This window comes from Engystomops pustulosus, chromosome 2, assembly GCF_040894005.1.
Source record: "Engystomops pustulosus chromosome 2, aEngPut4.maternal, whole genome shotgun sequence".
Lineage (NCBI taxonomy): Eukaryota > Metazoa > Chordata > Amphibia > Anura > Leptodactylidae > Engystomops > Engystomops pustulosus.
Genome location: NC_092412.1, coordinates 220393537 through 220414825, shown reverse-complemented (window position 1 = coordinate 220414825; position 21289 = coordinate 220393537). Strand labels below are relative to the sequence as shown.

Sequence of the window (21289 nt, the reverse complement as noted above, 5' to 3'; positions counted from 1 at the left end):
GGCCTTTAATAAAAAGTTACATGAAGTTACTTCCCCCTCTGAAAGGATCTAGTCTTCAGTTAGTTTATTATAGCTTTATATTATACCACACAGCTGCATGTAAGTGTGCTAAGTTCATAATCCTTCATCCTTGAGGGATAACAACATAAGTAAGGGGAATATATTAGTTGTGTCATAGGATACTACTGCGGTGTTTCAGCTTCTACACTGTAATAGATTATAGTGGTGCACATGTATAATTTATTTAGTACTAGATATGCACCAAAATAATGAAATTATTATTTTTGGTGCACAGCTATAATAAGAAAGAATTATTGGTGTTAATGTCAAAATTGGGTCGGTAAGTCATATTAAATTCCCCTCAATGTTTTGGTGTGGCCACCACAAAACCCTGATCACAATGGGCAAAACTGAAAATGCAGGGACGGGCAAGGAAACAAACATGGCTCAGTAACACAAATTATGTAAGGAGGAAAGGGCCCAAATTCTTACCAGCTATTGTGAGAACCTTGTGGAACGATATCCAAAATGTTTGGCCCAAGTCGTACAGATTAAAGACAATGGTACCAAATACTTATGAAATGTGTGTAAAATTTTGACTTGGCATTTGGCAGATATAAATCATTTTGGGACTTTTAATTTACCTAAAATGGGAAAAGGTTTATTCTGATTTCATGTCAGAAAGTGAGGAAAGTTTATGTAAATTTATGGTATTATCTGTATTTCCCTAAATAATTTCATTATCTGAGGAGATTAGACTATCCAGGGAGTGTCTATAAAGGGTTAAGTTATTAGACACTTTATCAGGTTCCTTTATCTCTCGGCTGTTGGTGGATACAGGAGAGAAAGCCAATTTATACAAACGGCTTAAATAAGGAAGAAAGGCAGAGGAAAAAGAAGGGCACAAGAGTAGCTCTTTAAGAAAAGTACATTACAAAGTAATCACCTGCACTATTCATTCATAAAATGTTCTTAAAAGTTCAGTTACGTTTAGTTCTGCTGAGATGCTACTGATTCGTATATTTTACAGTTTACACCTTAATGTATTTTTAAACATTTCTTAAAAGAAGATATATTAATTGCCTTAAACATTCATACTTGGTTTGACAAGAGATGAAATATTTTCTTTTGACATTTTGACCATTACAAATGGAACTATGTGCAATATTAATTACATCAAATATGCTAATTGCCATCTTTACAAAGGGATTTGCTGTAAATTACATTTTGATAGAAGAAATACAGTAGGACCGGTCTGAAATTTTAAGCACTTGTAATGTAATAGATTGATCCATTCTGCAGAATGAGAAGTTACATTTCAATTCACATTCATGTAAATTGCAATATTCCGGATGTGAAAACTACAAGATGTTGTTGACTAAATCCGAGATGCTGCACTGTGTGGCTATGCCCTATTGCAGCCCACTAAAGGGAATCTATCAGAAGTGTTGACTATACAAAGCTGCAGACAATGTTTGTTATTGTCCCTGGACATCTGTAACCATACATTTATGTGTGTTGTTAACATGTGTGTGCAGCAGGACTCAGCTGTCCGGCAGTACAACCGACCATCTGTCCACTTCCTTGCATGTACACCATGTGTGTATATACTGTATGTATGTGCTGTATGTGTATGCAGAATGTGTGTATATGATGTGCTTATCTCTAAGTGTATATATGGTGAATGTATACTGTATGTCTAAGTATATGATGTATAGACACTCACCGGCCACTTTATCAGGTACACCTGTCCAACTGCTTGTTAATACTTAATTTCTAATCAGCCAATCACATGGCGGCAACTCAGTGCATTTAGGCATGTAGACATGGTCAAGACAATCTCCTGCAGCTCAAATCGAGCATCAGTATGGGGAAGAAAGGTGATTTGAGTGCCTTTGAACGTGGTATGGTTGTTGGTGCCAGAAGGGCTGGTCTGAGTATTTCAGAAACTGCTGATCTACTGGGATTTTCACACACAACCATCTCTAGGGTTTACAGAGGATGGTCCAAAAAAGAAAAAACATCCAGTGAGCGGCAGTTCTGTGGGCGGAAATGCCATGTTGATGCCAGAGGTCAGAGGAGAATGGGCAGACTGGTTCGAGCTGATAGAAAGGCAACAGTGACTCAAATCGCCACCCGTTACAACCAAGGTAGGCAGAAGAGCATCTCTGAATGCACAGTACGTCGAAATTTGAGGCAGATGGGCTACAGCAGCAGAAGACCACACCAGGTGCCACTCCTTTCAGCTAAGAACAGGAAACTGAGGCTACAATTTGCACAAGCTCATCGAAATTGGACAGTAGAAGATTGGAAAAACATTGCCGGGTCTGATGAGTCCCGATTTCTGCTGCGACATTCGGATGTTAGGGTCAGAATTTGGCGTCAACAACATGAAAGCATGGATTCATCCTGCCTTGTATCACCGGTTCAGGCTGGTGGTGGTGGTGTCATGGTTTGGGGAATATTTTCTTGGCACTCTCTGGGCCCCTTGGTACCAATTGAGCATTGTTGCATTGCCACAGCTGGTACCATTTGAGCATCGTTGCAACACCACAGCCTACCTTAGTATTGTTGCTGACCATGTCCATCCCTTTATGACCACAATGTACCCAACATCTGATGGCTACTTTCAGCAGGATAATGGATAATGCGCCATATCATAAAGCTGGAATCATCTCAGACTGGTTTCTTGAACATGACAATGAGTTCACTGTACTCAAATTGCCTCCATAGTCACCAGATCTCAATCCAATAGAGCATCTTTGGGATGTGGTAGAACGGGAGATTCGCATCATGGATGTGCAGCCGACAAATCTGCGGCAACTGTGTGATGCCATCATGTCAATATGGACCAAAATCTCTGAGGAATGCTTCCAGCACCTTGTTGAATCTATGCCACGAAGAATTGAGGCAGTTCTGAAGGCAAAAGGGGGTCCAACCCGTTACTAGCATGGTGTACCTAATAAAGTGGCCGTTGAGTGTATATAGGTATGTATATAATGGGGCTCATTTACTAAGGGCCCGAATCGTGCAATTCCGTCGGTATCCCGACGATTTCGGATTTGCACCGAATTCCGCCGGGATTTTGGCGCACACGATCAGATTTAAGTGCAATCGCGCAGAGTTGCATGCAACGGAAATGGGGGGGGCGTGGCCATCTGAAACCCGACGGATTCAGAAAAACCACTGTATTTTTTTTTTTTAAAGTGTCGCTTGACACGCACTTACCTGCACCAAGAAATAGAAGGTGAACTCCGGCGGACCTTGGCGCAGCAGCGACACCTAGTGGATATCGGCTCACGGACCTTAATGAATCCCGGACGGACCCAAATCAGTGTCAGAGAACCCGCCGCTGGATCGCAACTGGACCGTGTAAGTAAATCTGCCGTACTGTATATACTATACAGTATGTGTGTATAAATGTATGGATGGATGTGTACAGAATGTGTGTGTATATACTGTATGAGATTGTAAATACTGTATGTATTAGTATACAAATGTATATTTAAGTACACAAATGTGTGTGTATGAGTGTATACATGTATGTATGTGTACACGAGTGTATGAGTGTAGAACTTTGTGTAAATAAGTACATAAATGTGTGTATATATTAGTGTATAAACATGTCCATATGAGTGTATACATGTGCAACATCCCCCACCGGGGCCTAGCCCTTGAGGTGAGGCCTGGAGACAGCCGGGGCCCGCGGTACCGGAGTGGCTGGCGGTTGCGGCCTAAGCACGCTATTGTCACGGTGCTTGGTACGGGGTAACCGGAGGGCTGTCCTACAGCCTGGCAGGTCTCCAGCAGGGTGGTGTTGGCAAGAAAAGATGAGGGAGAGGCTGCTATAGCGGATCTCCCTGGGGCAACCCCTTAATGTCCCGAGTGTGAGTCTCTGGGTGATGGACAGGGTGCCGGTGATGAAGGCAGCCGTATTAGCAGGGACCAGACGGAGACAGAAGTTGAAGAAAACAACTTACAGTTCTTTATTTGAACCGCAGGAACCGCAGCAAACGTGCCTTTAACAGGTAGGTAGGGTGCTGAGATGTGAGTTGGAGGGAGCCTCAGGAGATAGTTCACCAGCCTGGAAGTAGAGGGCAGGCTGGGAGGCAGCTGTGTCCTGGTAGGAAGCTTCAGCTTGTCCTGTAGGGCTTCAGGTATCACCTTCAAAGGTAAGATGATACCCCTTTTCCTCACTACACTAACTCTAGTCTAATGCTCCACTCTTCAGAGGCAGGGGCTAGGCTCTTCCTGCTCTGGTATGGGCTAGACAGAGATTACTCACTCACTCACTGATTCTCCTACACTTGAATCTCTCTGAAAAGATCTCTGGAAAGACCCAGAACATTCCTGGCCAGGGAGTTTTATTACCTCCCTTTGGTCAGGTGGTGGCTGCTCCTCCAATCACATCTCAGCTTACAGAGCACAGGATGTAACACATATCATTGGATAACAGCATCTGGCATTATACAAAATACTTAACTCCTGCCTTGCCAGGCAGGATTCACCACTGCAATACCGCTATGTCCTATCAGGACCATGTAGTGTAAGGTGATTACATGCAGGTGGGACGTATTCGCAAACCCTACCTCGCCATTGCATCGGCGAGGGTGTTGCATATGTACACATGAACAAAAAGGCAAAATAAGTTCCCTTACATCTCTTGGGCTGCTTTATCATGGCACTGTTCACATTTAAACGTATATATTTGGTTGTGTACACAATGGGGATCATTTACTAAGGGTCCGCAGCCTGCGAATCCGTCGGGTTTTTCCCGAATATTTCCGCTTTGCGCTGTATTTCACGGGATTGTGGCGCACGCGATCGATTTTTGGCGCAATTGTGAATTTCATGCGACAGAAATCGGGGGGCGTGGCCACCGGACAACCCGAAGGATTCGGAAAAAATGCGGAATTTAAAAAGCCATTTGTGTCGCAAGATCAAGCACTCACATACACCAGAAAAAAGCAGGTGAACTCCGGCGGACCTCGGCGCAGCAGCGACACCTGGTGAATATCGGCGCACGGACCTTAGTGAATCCCGGCAGAACCCGAATCAGCGCCGGAGAACCCGCCGCTGGATCGCGACTGGACCAGGTAAGTAAATGTGCCCCAATGTTTTACTCTCAGTGAGTTAATAAAATATGGATACACCTTGTCAAAAAGCAACAACAAAAAATTAGCTTGAAATAACTTAGCAAGAAACAGCAAGTCTCAGAGAGTGATCGAACATCTACAAAAATCACACATGGCAACAAAATCAATTCCCATAGTAGAAAAGAACAATTTATCTAACAATATACTCAGCAGAGCAGTGAAACACCACTTTAACAAACTGAATATTGCATAAATGTCGTTTTAACAAATATATCAAATGGACCATAGCAGCAATGCTTTAAAAAATAAATGGTGCTTAAATTGATATAAACTGATAACTGTTTTACAACCCGCCTTTCTATTACACCCAGTGGTTCACATAAAACTCTTACTGGTTGTGGATTTTGTGTATGAAGGAAAAACAGAAGGTGCTGTAGAATAAACCAGATTTATTTCAATACAGGAACAGGGATCCGGGCTTTGAATCAAATATTCTAAACTTTTCTAAAAATGTAACGATCCCAAAAGATTGTACATTTCCCAAAAAACTGAAAAGGAAAATAACAATTATGCTTTAACTATGCAATAGGTTACGTTAAAAGGATTGGCCACTAATAAAAACTTTAACTATTAGGGTCTTGTATTTAAAGAGAACCTGTCACCCATAAAAAGGCAACTAAAGTAAGCAGCTCCTAGTGCTACAACAGTTGCAGCAGTGTTACACTTCTAGCTTTATTGGAAACCTCCGATAACGCGAACAAACACTGTCACGCTGTACAATAGGAATGCTGCTTCTCCCCCGTACTGCCCCTCCCACTCCATAGGCCGGTGGTGACTGCCAGGCTTCATTCAACAGTCACGCCTCCCAGTCCCACCCCTTCATGAATACGCCCGACCACTTTGTACAGCTCAACAGTGTCTGCCAGCATTATAGGAGGGTTCCAATAAAGCTAGTAGCGCTAGGAGCTGCTTCCTTTAATAAGCAGCTCTCAGTGCCTATTTATGGGTAACAGGTCCTCTTTAACCCGGTAAAGCTTGCCTATAGTCAGTGGGAGGAGTAGAGCACATCATCCGCTGGCAGCAGGACTCAGGACTTCTTGTGGTTTCTCTTGTCCTGTGGATTTACGGCGAATGGAAAGGGCAATTCAATCATTACTGAATGCAACCCCCCCCATGACAACCTCCCCAATATCAGTGATTAGAGGGGCATGCCAAGGACATCTGCACGCCCTTACAACCACTAATAGGGAGTGGTGATCATGGAGGGGGGAAGCATAAAGTAATGACTGCACTGTCCTCTCCATCCACCGGAAGCTAACAGGAAACTGGACGTCACAGGAATTCTCAAGTCCTGCTGACGGCAGATCATGTTACCCACTCTTATGGTGGACTACTGACAGTACAATATGGATGACCCTATAAACGTCTTGTACTAGTAAAGTTTGCTATTAGTTCTAAATTTATTTTCCTCTACTTTTATAATAGAAAGGTGGGCCAGATGTGAAAACGATAAAATATTCTATTTACCATAATCGGCTGCATTGGGTTATTTCTCAGGTGTCTATTATTTTGCCAGAACGTTACACGTGGTCTCCAATGTAGATGAAAACACAACATTACTATGCTTACTCTTCTCATAGGTTGTGGGGCAAAAAAATTAGCACCATAAAAATATTATATAATGCATCTTACCACATTTATCAAGACCTTTGAACAGTTTGCACAACATAAAAAAGTGGCCTAAGTGCACCAAATGGCTTTTGGAACATTTTTTACTTAAAGTAGGGCAAATATTATGAGGTCCAATGTCTAAGTAAATAGTCATAAGCCAAAGCAGATTCATTGTTAAGAATTACCGTATATACTCGAGTATAAGCCGACCCAAGTATAAGCCGAGACCCCTAATTTTACCACAAAAGCCTGGTAAAACCTATTTATTTTTTACTCGAATATAAGCCGAGTTTGGGTTTTCAATACATTTTTTGTGCTGAAAAACTAGGCTTATACTCGAGTATATATGGTAAACTCTTTGACACATCTGACTCATTTGAAGTCTGTTTTGTCTAAAGTCTGCGATGTATAACTTTATGACGCTTTTAGGAAATATGTATCTGTCAGAGAATATATTAAAAATGTATTATGAGAATTTGGTATTCTTCATAAAAAGTATGGGTAGGCACTTGTATCTAAATATATATCCAGAGAACAATAGAGTAACTTCAAAAACTGCTATGACCTCTGGCATCTAAATTGACTTGGGATTGTTGGAATATTCTAAATGGAGCTATTACAATACACATTTAGGTCTTTCTCCAAGTACCTTTCATAATTTATATAATTGATTCAACTTGCACTTTTCCCATTGAATACAATAGAAAAAATGATTTTGTTCTTGGACAAAATGTTTCAAAAAAACATAATTGAAAGTGTTCTGAATTAAACTTTATTAACAGGCATTCCACTGCTAGTGAATGATAATACTAAAGTAACAAAGATAACTTCTACTTCGGGTGGATTGGTCTCTTGTCAGGGGAATATAAAAACTGAACTACATTAGAGAAATCATTTGACTGTTGTTATCCTTTATAGATCACAAACAGCGCCATAGCTATAGGGAGCACAGCGGATTCAGTAGTGACTTGCCCATCAGCCAAGGGGCTTCTCTCCAACACTTTGATCTCTTTGATGTCTTGCAGTTTTAAGTATTCTAAACTTAACCTGTTCTTTGCACAGAGGCTTATCACACACAAGCTTCCAGAAATGTCTTCCTCCCTTATTACCCTTATAATGCCAAACTTAGCAGTAGGTCACAAAATAGTCAAGTAAAAATCCACAGAGAAAAATGCACCTGGAAAGGTTACATTGTACTCATAAAACATGTCTGTATGGAAAAGACTGCAATGCAGAAGAATTTACTAGGTACCAAGAACTACTGTCTTCAAGGTACTGAGTTGTCCATAAATATTTGGACACTGACACAAATTTAGGTTATTATTTTTATCTGTTTACTATAACCCATTCAAGTTATAGTTATATAATTGGTCTGAACATGCTGAACATTCAGCTTTCATTGGAGGATATCTCCATTAAAATTGGACGAAGGGTTTAGGAGTTTCATCTCCTTATCATGTGACACCTTATTTTCAAGTTTTTCTAAAATAGGTGGACAACATATATCTGTTTTACAAGCTGATTTTTTTTTTTGTGGATCCATGAACCTTTAGCTACAGTACACCTCTGATTACATACATGGCCATGAAATGAGTTATCCAGGAATGCATGATTGGTATCAATAAAAAGTTCATAACATTTTAGGGTGGAAAGACAAAAGTAAACCAATGAACTATAATTATTGAAATAAGTTATCTCCCATCCCATTTACAGCATATGGGTGTAGGGTAGAACAATGCATATCTGCTCCCACTGGTTGAAGGTTGGCTCAACCAGCTACTCTTTCCATACAATCCATACATTAATTAAAATATCACACAAAACATTGTTGTAAAAAACTAAATATTTGTCTACCTATTTAAAATGAAGAGGTTGTCAAAGTTAATGAAGAATTTTAAAAAGTCAGTCATTATTATAAAATAAAAATTCACCACAGCTCTGCCAGCTCTTCCTCCCTCCTGCTCCTCCCCACCCCTCCATCATGCAGACTTGAGCTAAGCTTGTGCTGCAAGCTATAGTCAGCTCACAGTTGCATGAGGGAGGGGAGGAGGGAGGAGGAAGTAGAGCTGGCAGAGCCAAGATGACACAAGATTATAACAGACACCTCCATGACTCAATCCTCTTTACTAGCAGGTATACTGTTATATACTTTTAAAACTGAGTGTAAGCAAGAATAATAATTATAAAAGAAGATTGGTAATCCGTATTAAAGAACCTGTCATTAGGACAAAATGTGAAATCCAGATGACAGGTTTCCTTTAAGCATCAATGTCAAATTAGAAATAACCCACAAAAGTGAAGTGAGACTTACCTTTATTTACAATTGTGTGCTTCTGTAGCTTTGATGTTGCACTCTGACCAGGTTCTCGATCACTCACAAAATTATGAAACCATCTTCTTCTCAGATGCCTCAACTCTGAATTCCGTGATATCAGCCATAGTGGCTGGTCAAGTAAAATATTTGTTTCTGTTTTCCCTTGAATATTTCCACCAGCCAATCCTTTTGTATTCCAGTATGAAGGCCGAAACATCCTTTGTTCCAGATATCTATCAAGAGGCATCAATCCATCAATGACAGAGCCCTGAACATTAGAAGTTCCTCGGTTATTTTGCTGGATTACCAAGTAAGACCTTTGCAAAAGCAGTAGACTTCCAGCCATTAAGTAGGCAATAGTAAGAAAGAAGAGAAAAAACTGAGCCCGCCTTAGAAACTTCTGTAGACTAAAAAAAGGTTTGGCCATGCCCTCATCAAAAGAAAAAAAAGGTATAAAAAAAATAAACAAAAAAATAATAAACAAAAAACAGGGGGATGTATTCCCCCCAATTGTATGAATTAATTTTATTAAAAAATATCCTTCAGAAAATTCAACTCATGTCCATTCACAGTTCTCAGGAAACATGGCAACATTCTAGCTATGGATGGCAACACTTCTGCACATTCTTTTCGATGGTTGCGAAGGTCTGCTCCATAATCCTGGATTCTTTAAATGCTTATAGTTTTTGTCTGAAAAAAAAATGCAGATAAAATTAGCATTTTAAGTATGCACACTCTCATTGGCTTAATGCTGAATATTAATATACCAATAAAGTAACAGTTGTATGTATTTATAAGATAACACTTAGGCCCCATGTACATGAACTTGTGCTTCGGCTGTGAACTAGCCACACATTCTGCAGCTTACTCACAGCCTCATTGCCTTCTATAGGGCATGTTCACAGTGCGGTGCAAGCAACATGAGGCATTGAGCTTGCACCTCGAAATATAGGGCAGGTCCGACGGCCCTCTTTAGATATTGGCAGGGTGACGACACGGTAAGCACTACACATCTTCATGTGCACGAGGCTTTAAAACAGGGGTCCCCAAACTACGGCCCGCGGGCCACATGCGGCCCGCGGACCGTTTGTATGCGGCCCCCGTCGCATCGGACCGCAAACTTCGGCAGTCGGGCAGGAGCCTCCGTCCGTCCGGACAGGAAGCTCCTGCCAGTCACAACATAGTGCTCGATGCGGTCGGAATCGGCCGCTCGAGCACTATTACTGCAGGTGGAGCGATGTGGCCGGAAGACAACCCCGGCGCACATCGCTCTTTGAACCTGCATGCGCGGCCGCGTGATGACGTCATCACGCGGCCGCGCACCTTTTCCTGTCCGGCAGGCACAAGAAGAAAGAAGACGCAGGAGCCAGAGGTAAGTATAGGATTTTTTAATTTTTTTAAACAGCAGTTAAAACATTGTGCCGGCTGGGGGGCCCTAATAATGAAACAATTCATGGTCGGTGGGTGGTGGGAGCATATAAAAGAACTAATGGTGGTGGGGGGGGAGGGCACATAAAATAACTAGTGGTGGGGGCATATAAAATAACTAATGGTGGGGGGGGGGCATATAAAATAACTAATGGTGGGGGGGGGCATATAAAATAACTAATGGTGGGTGGTGGGGGCACATAAAATAACTAATGGTGGGGGGCACATAAAATAACTAATGGTGGGGGGGCACATAAAATAACTAATGGTGGGGGGGCATATAAAATAACTAATGGTGGGTGGGGGGGCATATAAAATAACTAATGGTGGGTGGGGGGCACATAAAATAACTAATGGTGGGGGGGCATATAAAATAACTAATGGTGGGTGGTGGGGGCACATAAAATAACTAATGGTGGGGGGCACATAAAATAACTAATGGTGGGTGGGGGGCACATAAAATAACTAATGGTGGGGGGGCATATAAAATAACTAATGGTGGGTGGGGGGGCATATAAAATAACTAATGGTGGGTGGGGGGCACATAAAAGAACTAATGGTGGGTGGAGGGCATATAAAATAACTAATGGTGGGTGGGGGGCACATAAAAGAACTAATGGTGGGTGGGGGGGCACATAAAATAACTAATGGTGGGTGGGGGGGCACATAAAATAACTAATGGTGAAGGGGCAGCATAGGAAATAATTAATTTTAAGGGCCAGTCTAGTAATTAATAGGGGGGGCAGCATATTTAATAATTAATTGACCCAATTAATTAATTCATTGGGCCAATATATAAAATAGTTCACAAGGGGGTGCAGTATATTAAATAATTAATCGGGGGGGGGGGCAGTGTATTACAGATGTGGTCACATGTACCGCTTTTTATCCGGCCCTCCAATGGTCTGAGAGAGACAATGAACGGCCCCCTATGTAAAAAGTTTGGGGACCCCTGCTTTAAAACTTCAAAGTATTAGGATGCAACAACGTGGGCCACATACTGGGATGCTTTTTCTATAATATAGATTGAGAAGTGCAGTAACTATGTATGCCTGGAATTGGCCATGGCCAATATATATGGACCTATCTGAACCATTTAGCACAGCTTTCACTTTTATGTCCCCATCCATTTTCTATTCTTTCTAGAAAAGCACTTAAACCATTGTCTCATCCCATTCTGTAGGAGGATTTTTTCAAGTTCATATAGATTTAGTAATATATCACATTTAGAGGCAATGACAACTCTTTCCTTACAATTATAGGTAGTATGATATGTATAACTCACTGAATGGTAATTATCTAATTAGGTGATTGAACAAAAAGTGTAGGTTACAACTATTTCATGTAAATGAAACAGAAATACATGGAAATAAATGGAAACTTTGAATACTATGAAACATATTATGAAATTATAAAAAATATTATGAAAGCTGATCAAAATAAATGAGTATGTTCCCAATTTCCTTTCATCAGTTAAAAAGTTTAGAGAGGATTCATTTATAATTTGCATACATGCCAAAGGATTCAATGTAGACTCTATAGGGGGGGGATTTATTGGTCTTATGTGCCAAACCTGAAGGAGACATCATTCTGATATTGAAATGTGTTACTGTATATTGATCTTAACAAAACAAAACAACTGAGACAATTTATGGCATCGTCATCATTCTTGTACATGAATGCTCAGCCACTATGATAATCCACATTTCCTATATTTTCTATAATTGAATGATTCAGCCCATAGTGGAACTATTGAAGGGTGCTGCACCACCCTAGAATCCAGTACACAACACAATTCATGAGCTTCTACTTGAGTTGTTTTTTAACTTACACAGCCCAATACAAAGGAAAGGAGTGACATTTACCTTCTGTATCTCACATGCACAATCTCTTTATCCTTTTTAATGACTATTATGAATTTCACCATATTCATAGTTGACTTCAGACGGCCAAGGAGTAGTACAGCAGAACCAGTCAATATAGAGGGCAAGTTGGTAAGGCAAGTAGATAAGTATAAGAGTCTATATTGATAGGAAGTTAGACTGGTGGAAGCATATAGCCAAACACATACTGGATAAAAAAATAAAGTAGGCTTTATTTTTTCAGGTCATTTGATGCTAGATACAGGCTATTGAAGGGTTTTTACCAAACAGTGGTGGAGAGTGCCTTATTTTATGTGGCAGCGACGTAAGGTCGATTTTATCAAGTTAAGGGTCAAAATGAAGAGCCAATTCAATAGACTTATTATTATTATTCCATTGTTCAGATCATACCCATTCAACATCAAATGAATTAACACTTCCTCTACTAAAACTCTCAAAGATCCCTTTGCACATTCAACTAGGAAAGGAAAGTCATGTTCGTCTCTAAACTATAAACCTTGTTTATGCATTGGTGGTGTTCGTGGGAAGAGCTCTTAAAATTTTCTTCAATCTTCCATTAGGAACATTAACAGTAAGACAAAGTCTTAAAAGCCTTTCATTTTGTAACCTGCATTAGATTTAAGGACATGCCCTTCATTACAGTTGTCACAGAAAGGACCCTACCCTATTTAATTTACTTTTTAACGTTTGTATTTTAATTGAAAAGTAGTCTATTTTTCATGGAGATATTGTTAATTAAATTTTCCCAAAAATTATACAAAAGTTATTGGTAATAGGAAATAAGAAAAAGTGATACATTTGTTTGCCATTCCATTTTATCAACCTATTTCTTTCTTACAACTATACTAACTTGATAAAAAAGCTATTGATAAAATATATTTGTGCCAAGAACGTGTTATGAAATTAATTTCATGTTGTTTTTTTAAAGAATTCAGGATGTCCATGTGACCATCACCCTCTCTTTTTCTTTCCATCCACACTAAAAGAGACATGGAGAGAAAGGGGGTAGGGAGCAGCATAAGTCATAACTCTCCTGCTGCAGCTTCACCTATTCAGCAGAGCTCAGAGATATAAAGAAATAAGCACAGTGAGTCGGCACACAGTACAAAAATAAGTAGCCAGACTGTTTCATAATTTAATGAACATTCAGGAATTATCTATAAGGCAGTAAAGGCACATGGGCAACATAAGTAAAAGAGAGGCCAACCTCTTTAATAGAAAGTGAAAACTATGGGGCACATTTACTTACCCGGTCCTGTCGCGATCCGGACGGTCCAACGAAGATGAAGTCCGGCACGATTCACCAACATCATGCACCCGAGATCCTGCATGTGTTGCTTTCCTAATGAGGTATGCCGGAGTTCACCTTCTTCTTCCCAGTGTATGTGACTGTGTGCCAAAAACCCCAGTTAAATGCGGCGCACATCGGAAATCATCAGGAAGCCCGAAGAAAATGCAGTCCGCGGACCCTTAGTAAATGAGCCCCTATAAGTTGTGTAATGACCAGAAACAATGTGACTGCTTATGTAAACACTATATACTGGGTTACTTATAACTGCAAAGTTTGTCAAAAGGGAGGTACTCTTCAAGTGCAGGTTGGGTTAGACTTCTACTATGCATGTCATTCCAACCATCTTATACCCTTTGAAAAAAGGACTCACAAACATTTCTACACAAGTAGTCAGCACACCACAAAGCTTTCCTTCCTGTGGTTAATCGTTATAAGTGTATTAACAGAAGCTAAGCTACTGAATTCTAAAGAAGTCTTCTTTCAATCATGTAATGGAAATCTCTAGCTACATTAGGTGAAGAAAACACAGCTGTAAACATTGATGTTTTAAAACGAGAGGAAAATTTCGATTAATCAGCTCTGGATGTGTACGCATCTGTCTTCATCTCTAAATCTAAAGCTTATTTTAAATGATTTGGACTGGCTAATGTTTTCTTTTCAAGTTTGCTTTGCTGAGACTGTTAGCATATCTGTTCCTCACAGGGATAGAATTGTCCAAGCAAAAAAGAGCTCCTTTGTGCTGAAGGGGCCCTTTCACCTCTTGTTGCAAATAAAAGCCGGCATCATGCCCGGGGTGACTGGGTCCCCTCCCTACGTCCAACTCAATTCCCTTTCTGTGAAACTGTGAAAGCTTAGAGGGAGATTTTTCAACATAAATGCAGTGGAGAAAATGGTTCCAGCTTTTGTGTAGCTCATAGAAGGCTCCTGTGTCTGTAGGCTGCACAGAGGCTATTCATTTCATCCAGAACAAGAGCATCACAGATAACGAAAGGCAGCTTTTTGGGGCTTTAAAGCAAGGTGTATTTGTTCATGTTACGCGATAGGATATTTAATGCGGTATATCGCCAACCTCTCGCAGCTGTAACATTGTATAAAAGAACTGGAAAAAAATCGAAGACTGTCTGTATGGGAGGACAGTAAATGATAGCTATGTTTATACAGAGAAAAGCTATGCTGACAAACGTAATAATATACTGTACAAAAGGTAACATAACATATAATAATAAGAGATGGAATTTATTTTGAATCCCCCCCCCCTAGAATTAGTAACATCTCCCCCTGGTATTACAACACATACCATACCAACCTTACAACAATAATCCTTGGTCCAATCACAGCAAAAATTTTGAAACTCCAATTGTCACTGGGGCAAAAGAAAAAAATTTGTCTAGAACTTCAATTATAAAATATACAGTTTCGACTTACATACAAATTCAACTTGTGTGTAACCCAGGTACTGCCTGTATATGATAAAAGTGATCAGACCTCCAAGTCTTGAAGGAAACTTACCAGCACAGATCTACCTATTAAGGTAAATCTGTTGGCAGGTTCCTCTAATGAAGAGTCGTTTAGCCCTTTTCAGGGCTAATTCTTTAGTGGCCCAAAACATTTATAAATTTTAATTCCCTTAATATGCAAATTTCCTAAAGAGGCTCGCACAGTAGCTCTGGCTTTGGACCCGAGACTGCGCAGCCTGCTATCTGTGCATGCGCAGAACCCGGCTTAGCAGCCGAATGCGTGCAGCTCCTCATAGCTGTGGGCTAAAGATAAATTGGTAGTCGGAATTCAAGAGGCTACTGGGGCATGGAGTAGCCGCGCAGTGTAGCCTCAGGTCCGGCTATTCTACACCCAGAAGCCTCTTTAGGAAAGTTGCATATTTATGGAATTAAAATTTATAAAATTTTTCGCTATACTACTATACATTAGAGGAACCTCTCACCAAATATACCTAAATAGGTAGATCCATTGAGGTAGGATTCCTTTAAGTACTCTTAGAGGTCTAAAAAATAGTAAAAGAAAAAGTTTAATAGATAGATAACTAAAAAGTTTAATAATCCCAAAAGGGAAATAGTTTTTTGCCACACCAGTGCATTAAATACAACAAAAGAAAACATATATACACACATAAAAGAGAATTACATTACATTACAAGTAAAATCATAAACATGATAGGTGTCCCAAAAGTCCTGATCTATTAAAATATAAAAAACTGTTATTCCCGACTGTGAACCCTTTAAAGGAAAATAGACCCCACTTATTATTCCATTTTGCAACTTATTAAAGCTTGAATAAAACAGGATGAGAAGGTTCCGCATTACACAAAATGGCAGAAATGAAAACTTCATCTCATTCTGCAAAAAATTTAATGATACACAGTTCTGTATGCTGTAGTATGAAAAAGTTATTGGCGTCAGGACATAGAAAAATTAAGAATTTTTTCCATACAAAATGTTTTCATTTTTATATATATTAAAAAATAATAATGCCTATATAAATTTGGTATTCCGGTGAGCATACCAACCAAAAGAATAAAGGAGGAGTTGTCATTTGGAATGAAAAAAGAAATGCATAAATACAGAGCCCACAAGAAAATGGCGCAAAAGTATTTTTCCCCAATTTCACCACAATTGGAATTTTTCCTGCTTCCCAGTACACTGCATGTAATATTAAATATCGTCTCTGTAAAGATACATTTGTTACACAGAGAACAAAACACATAGTACAGCTCTGTACATGGAAAAATAAAAAACTTGCAGACTTTTGAATGGTGGGAATTAAAAATTGAAACACAAAAATGAAAAAGGTCCAAGTTGTTCAGGGGTTAACATAGGTAGGCAGTTCTGTTGTTCTGTAGCAAGTGTTTCTTTAAATATTTAACCCACTTCATGTAATAAACTTAAAAAAAAATTCCAAGGGAAAATAAATGCTGTGTTTATATTCAGCAAATAATTTATATTGATTATGTAGTAAGAAGTTACACAGTTTTCCAATATACTTTCTGTATCAATTCATCATGTTTTTCTAGATCTTTGCTTGCTGTCCTTCTATTGAAAGCCATTTTGCTTACTTCCTATGGATACCTGTCCATGGTCATGTGATGGACACGCATGTGCATGAGCAATTAGTATCGCAGAGTAATCAGAGCCTTGTGATATAACGAGTCATGCACCTGTGTGTCCATTAGCATTGACAGATTTCTATCCAGTGGATGTAAATATATATACAGGACAACAAGTAGAGTTTAGGAATTGATACAGAAAGTATATTAGACAATGGTATAAATCTCAATACACAATGGCCAGGACGGTGGCTCAGTGGTTAGCACTACAGATTTGCAGCCCTGGATTCAAGTCCCAGGATCAATGCTTGCAAAGAGTTTGTATGTTCTCTCTGTGTTTGCGTGGGTTTCCTCCAGTTTTCTCCAAAACATACTGGTAGGTTGATTAGATTGTGAGCCCCATAGGGAGAGGGACTGATCTGTGCAGCGCTGTGAAATCTGTGTGCACTATATAAAGAAATGATTCATTATCAATATCAATTAATTGTTGAAAGTGAACAACCCCTTTAAAATACATGCAACAAGGTCTTTAACTATACAGTATAACCCAAATTTATTGTGTCCCTACTGGTATCCCAAAGTCGGGATGGCTTCCCCCAAACCATATATTAAACACCCTACGAAGAAGTGGAACTCATCAACTACATAATAAAAACGTAATATTTTTTATTTCATCAATTTAAAAAACAATAAACACACTTTCTAATGATCTTTACAAAAGTTTAAAAACTGATCCCAAGTATAGATGGAGCAAGACAACCAATAACAACAGTCCGGTATTGCACTTTATCAAGTAATAGTCCTATATTCCTGATCTTAATTCATACTGACATCTCTGTCATGTTTGTCCACTATTAGGTCCTTATCTTAGATGAATGTTGAATTGATTATTACCTTACTGCTGCGGCAGTGGCAATGGGTTCTGAGCATGTGATTACTAATACTGGTGTGATTGGTCCACGTATGTGTTATTCATCGTGCTTTGTGGATTCAAAGTTAACTCACCTGTTTGCACGGCGCATGCCCCTCTGTTATATCTGTTATACCAATAGCCGGAAGAGGGACGTCGCCATATTGGTACAGGCGGATATAACAGAGGGGCATGCGCCGTTAACTTTGCATCCACAAAGCAGGATGAGTGACACATACATGGACCAATCACACCAGTATTAGTAATCACATGCTCAGAACCCATTGCCTTAAATAACCGGACATTTCCCTTAGTTAGACACGCCTCCTGAGGAAGCAGTAGGGGAAATGCGCATCGGGGTGAGGGGCAGATGGCAGCCGCAGCAGTAAGGTAATAATCAGTTCAACACTCATCTAAGATAAGGACCTAATAGTGGACAAACATGTCAGTATGAATTAAGATCAGGAATATAAGACTATTACTTGATAAAGTGCAATACCGGACTGTTGTTGTTGGTTGTCTTGCTCCATCTATACTTGGGATCGGTTTTTAAACTTTTGTAAAGATCATTAGAAAGTGTGTTATTTTTATTTCATCAATTAAAAAACAAATATTAAGTTTTTATTATGTAGTTGATGAGTTCCCCTTCTTCGTAGGGTGTTTAATATAAGTTCTTTAACTAGTAGATTGAGTACCGATCTATTCAGAAATTCCTAGGTCGCTTTAAAGAGTCTCGTAACCCCTTTGCATGTGGTTGAGACAAGGTGATTCTCTTATAAATTATTACATATTACAACTAGGTTATCAGGGATAAAATGTTATCTGAGGCTGAGGAACAAATACATATTAAACAGTCTCTCCATTAACTCCTTCCTATTACATAAGAGACTGGAACACTCTATATGTACCAGCAACCCTCGACACTTGAGATAGCTGGTTGAGCATCATGAGTGATTTAGTTCAGCAACGGCTGAAGCCCTAAATATTACCGCCTCTGCTCTAGAGTAAAGGATAAACTTTGAACATCAATGATGATAACATTTTTTTTTCTAAGTCATTGCTCACAAATAGGCTAGCGCAGCCAGCAGGAGATCTTGGGAGATTTGATTTACACTCCTAAAACTCATTGTAGCTGACAGAAACAAGCCACATTTCTGATGGGCCACAAGGAACAAGAAAATAACATTTGGCAGCCGCATCACTGAGCTGAACAGAGGGAAAAAAAGTGGAGATTTCTTTTCCTCTCGGTTGAAACCTTACTTGCGAAACCTCCGGCTATAACATTAATGTTGCTTTTGAAGGCTTAAGAGATAAATAAAAAGACAGATAGAGAACGCAACGCTTTGATTGACAGAGCCATATTCCTTACACTTACTGGACACCTCATGATAGGCTTCTTGCCACAACGTTTGATTAAGATGTTCTATATTGCTACCTCTGACAAGTGGCCGTCATGATTTAATGATCACGTTCTTTCATCGGTCAGGATATTTGGGTTCTCCCTAACCATACAGTTTTACAGACTCTATAGCCAGTGCCAGAAGTGACACGACTAAACTGCTATTAAAAAGCACTTTAGGAAGCATTTCGAGATTTCCAGGCTAGGTAAAATTTCTTTTTTTATAAAAAAAAAAAAACCTAGAAAATAGCTAATGGAACTTAGAGCGTATAATTTAACTCAGGCCATAAAGTGAACAATTTTTCCATGACTTGAATACTAAAGACCAAAATTAGTGACCAGTTAAGGTCCCATTCTTGTCTTATCTATATCTAATGTGCTCAATCATATTTGTTTGGACTGAGATGTTGACTGAGTTAATTGTGTACGGGAATTGGTGATCACCGACTCATAAAGATCTTAGTATTCAACTGATCATCAGTAATGTCAAGAGCCAAAGTCCAATAGATCACATCCCTTACTACATTTATATTACAGATTCATTAAAATCCATGGAAACTTTAAAAAAAAAAATGAAACATGATAGACAACATATTAGTGTAAAGTAATCTGCATCACAAATTAAGTAATAGATTTACAAAGAATTTAGGCTCCCACATTTTTTCTATATTTTTACAGATCATGGATTCATTTCCTTCCATTTTTTTCCATAGAATTATATTCTCAGATCAAACAAAGACCTACAGTATTATATGAAGAGTTGCACAAGGCCCGGAGAATTAGTGTCTCATAAGGTGACTTTTCCCCTAATAATATCAATATTATTACAAATAATAATAATTACAAATATCTAATAATTATAGATACATTAAAGTGTAGGAATGGTACAAAATTTGGCAGTAAAGACCACCTCTCTAGGTGAGCATGGCAGTTCTTATCGATTCTTACAAAATCTTTTCTGAGGTTGCAAAAACACAGGTCTAAAAAGTGTAACCCATATTCCTTTCATGTGGTACCAAAGAAAGCTTTAATCCCATGCTATGGATGGCAATATCACCATATTAGAAGGAAAAATCCTCCCCTACTCCAAGTACTGAAAACAGAATAAAACGTTGGAACAGCATTCCTTCTTCAGAAATCGATTACCAATAACATGCATTGATTTGTTCAAAACCAATGCCTCTGACAGCCAGCATAAGTCTATGTATACGATGAGGATTCCGTATTTTTTGGACTATAAGATGCACCGGATTATAAGGTGCACCATCAATAAATACCTGCCAAAACATCTAGGTTCATAAATAAGGCGCACTGGATTATAAGGTGCACCTGATTATAAGGATGAATGACCAGCAGGTGGCAGAATTGTGCACAGTTCAAGGCAGCTGTTGTCTGTCAGTACGGTTCATATATAAGGCACACTGGACTATAAGGCGCACCTTTGATTTATGAGAAAATCAAAATACGGTATATGTCAGGGGCTTTCTTGGTGTACAAGCTCAATGTATACTGTATATAAAAAGTGGTGCCATACATATATTATGGAATGTTATCATAGGAAAGAGTACAGTGGAAGAACAATAAAAGTTTAGCAGAAACTGATACAATTAAGTACTGATCCACAATGGAGCTCTCAATACCTTATAATGTCTCTGTTTCATTGTCTTAGTAAGATAATAGAATCAGAAAAAAAATAACTGAAGAAATCCTACACATAACTGCCAGGAAAGTTTGTTTTTTGTTCATCCTGCCTCAGCAAAAAACTAAGAAAAAAATAAAGTGATAAAAGTTCAATATATAGCGAAATAGTACAAATAAAAACAATAGGTGATCCTACAAGCTTCTTTTATTCCTATATCACACCTTCAAAAACAGAATAGCTCTTAGAATATGGCAATATGAAAATATATACTGTATGTGTATATAAATCTTTTTGACCACCAAATGAGTGAGAGCAATGAAAAATAAAATCAACTATGGAACTCCAGGGTTTTTTTCCATCACCCACCGCAAAAAATGTTTTATGTATTTCTATTGTCCCTTGTTTTAAGTAATGATGCCCCGACCACATTTACTGAGACATTTGTAAAGAAAAAACCCTCTGAAGTGGCATTGTTTATCTACCCTGTCGATACAGGACAGAACCGGAGTGATGAAGAAATTGAATTGCTTGGCTATTAATGTTGAGTATTGATAAAAGCGTACAGCAGATGAATCAAATACTTTGTAATCTTTTGTC

At 39.1% G+C, this 21289-nt stretch overlaps 1 protein-coding gene across 1 annotated transcript in view; it reads right to left on the bottom strand.

Moving 5' to 3' along the window:
• The window catches only part of WSCD1 (WSC domain containing 1), a 156372-nt gene that overhangs the window by 87866 nt on the left and 47217 nt on the right, over positions 1-21289 (bottom strand). The window contains exon 2 of the mRNA XM_072138212.1: positions 9079-9771. Coding sequence (XP_071994313.1) covers positions 9079-9508 — 430 coding nt within the window. The 5' untranslated portion in view covers positions 9509-9771. The remainder of the gene's footprint in view (positions 1-9078; positions 9772-21289) is intronic.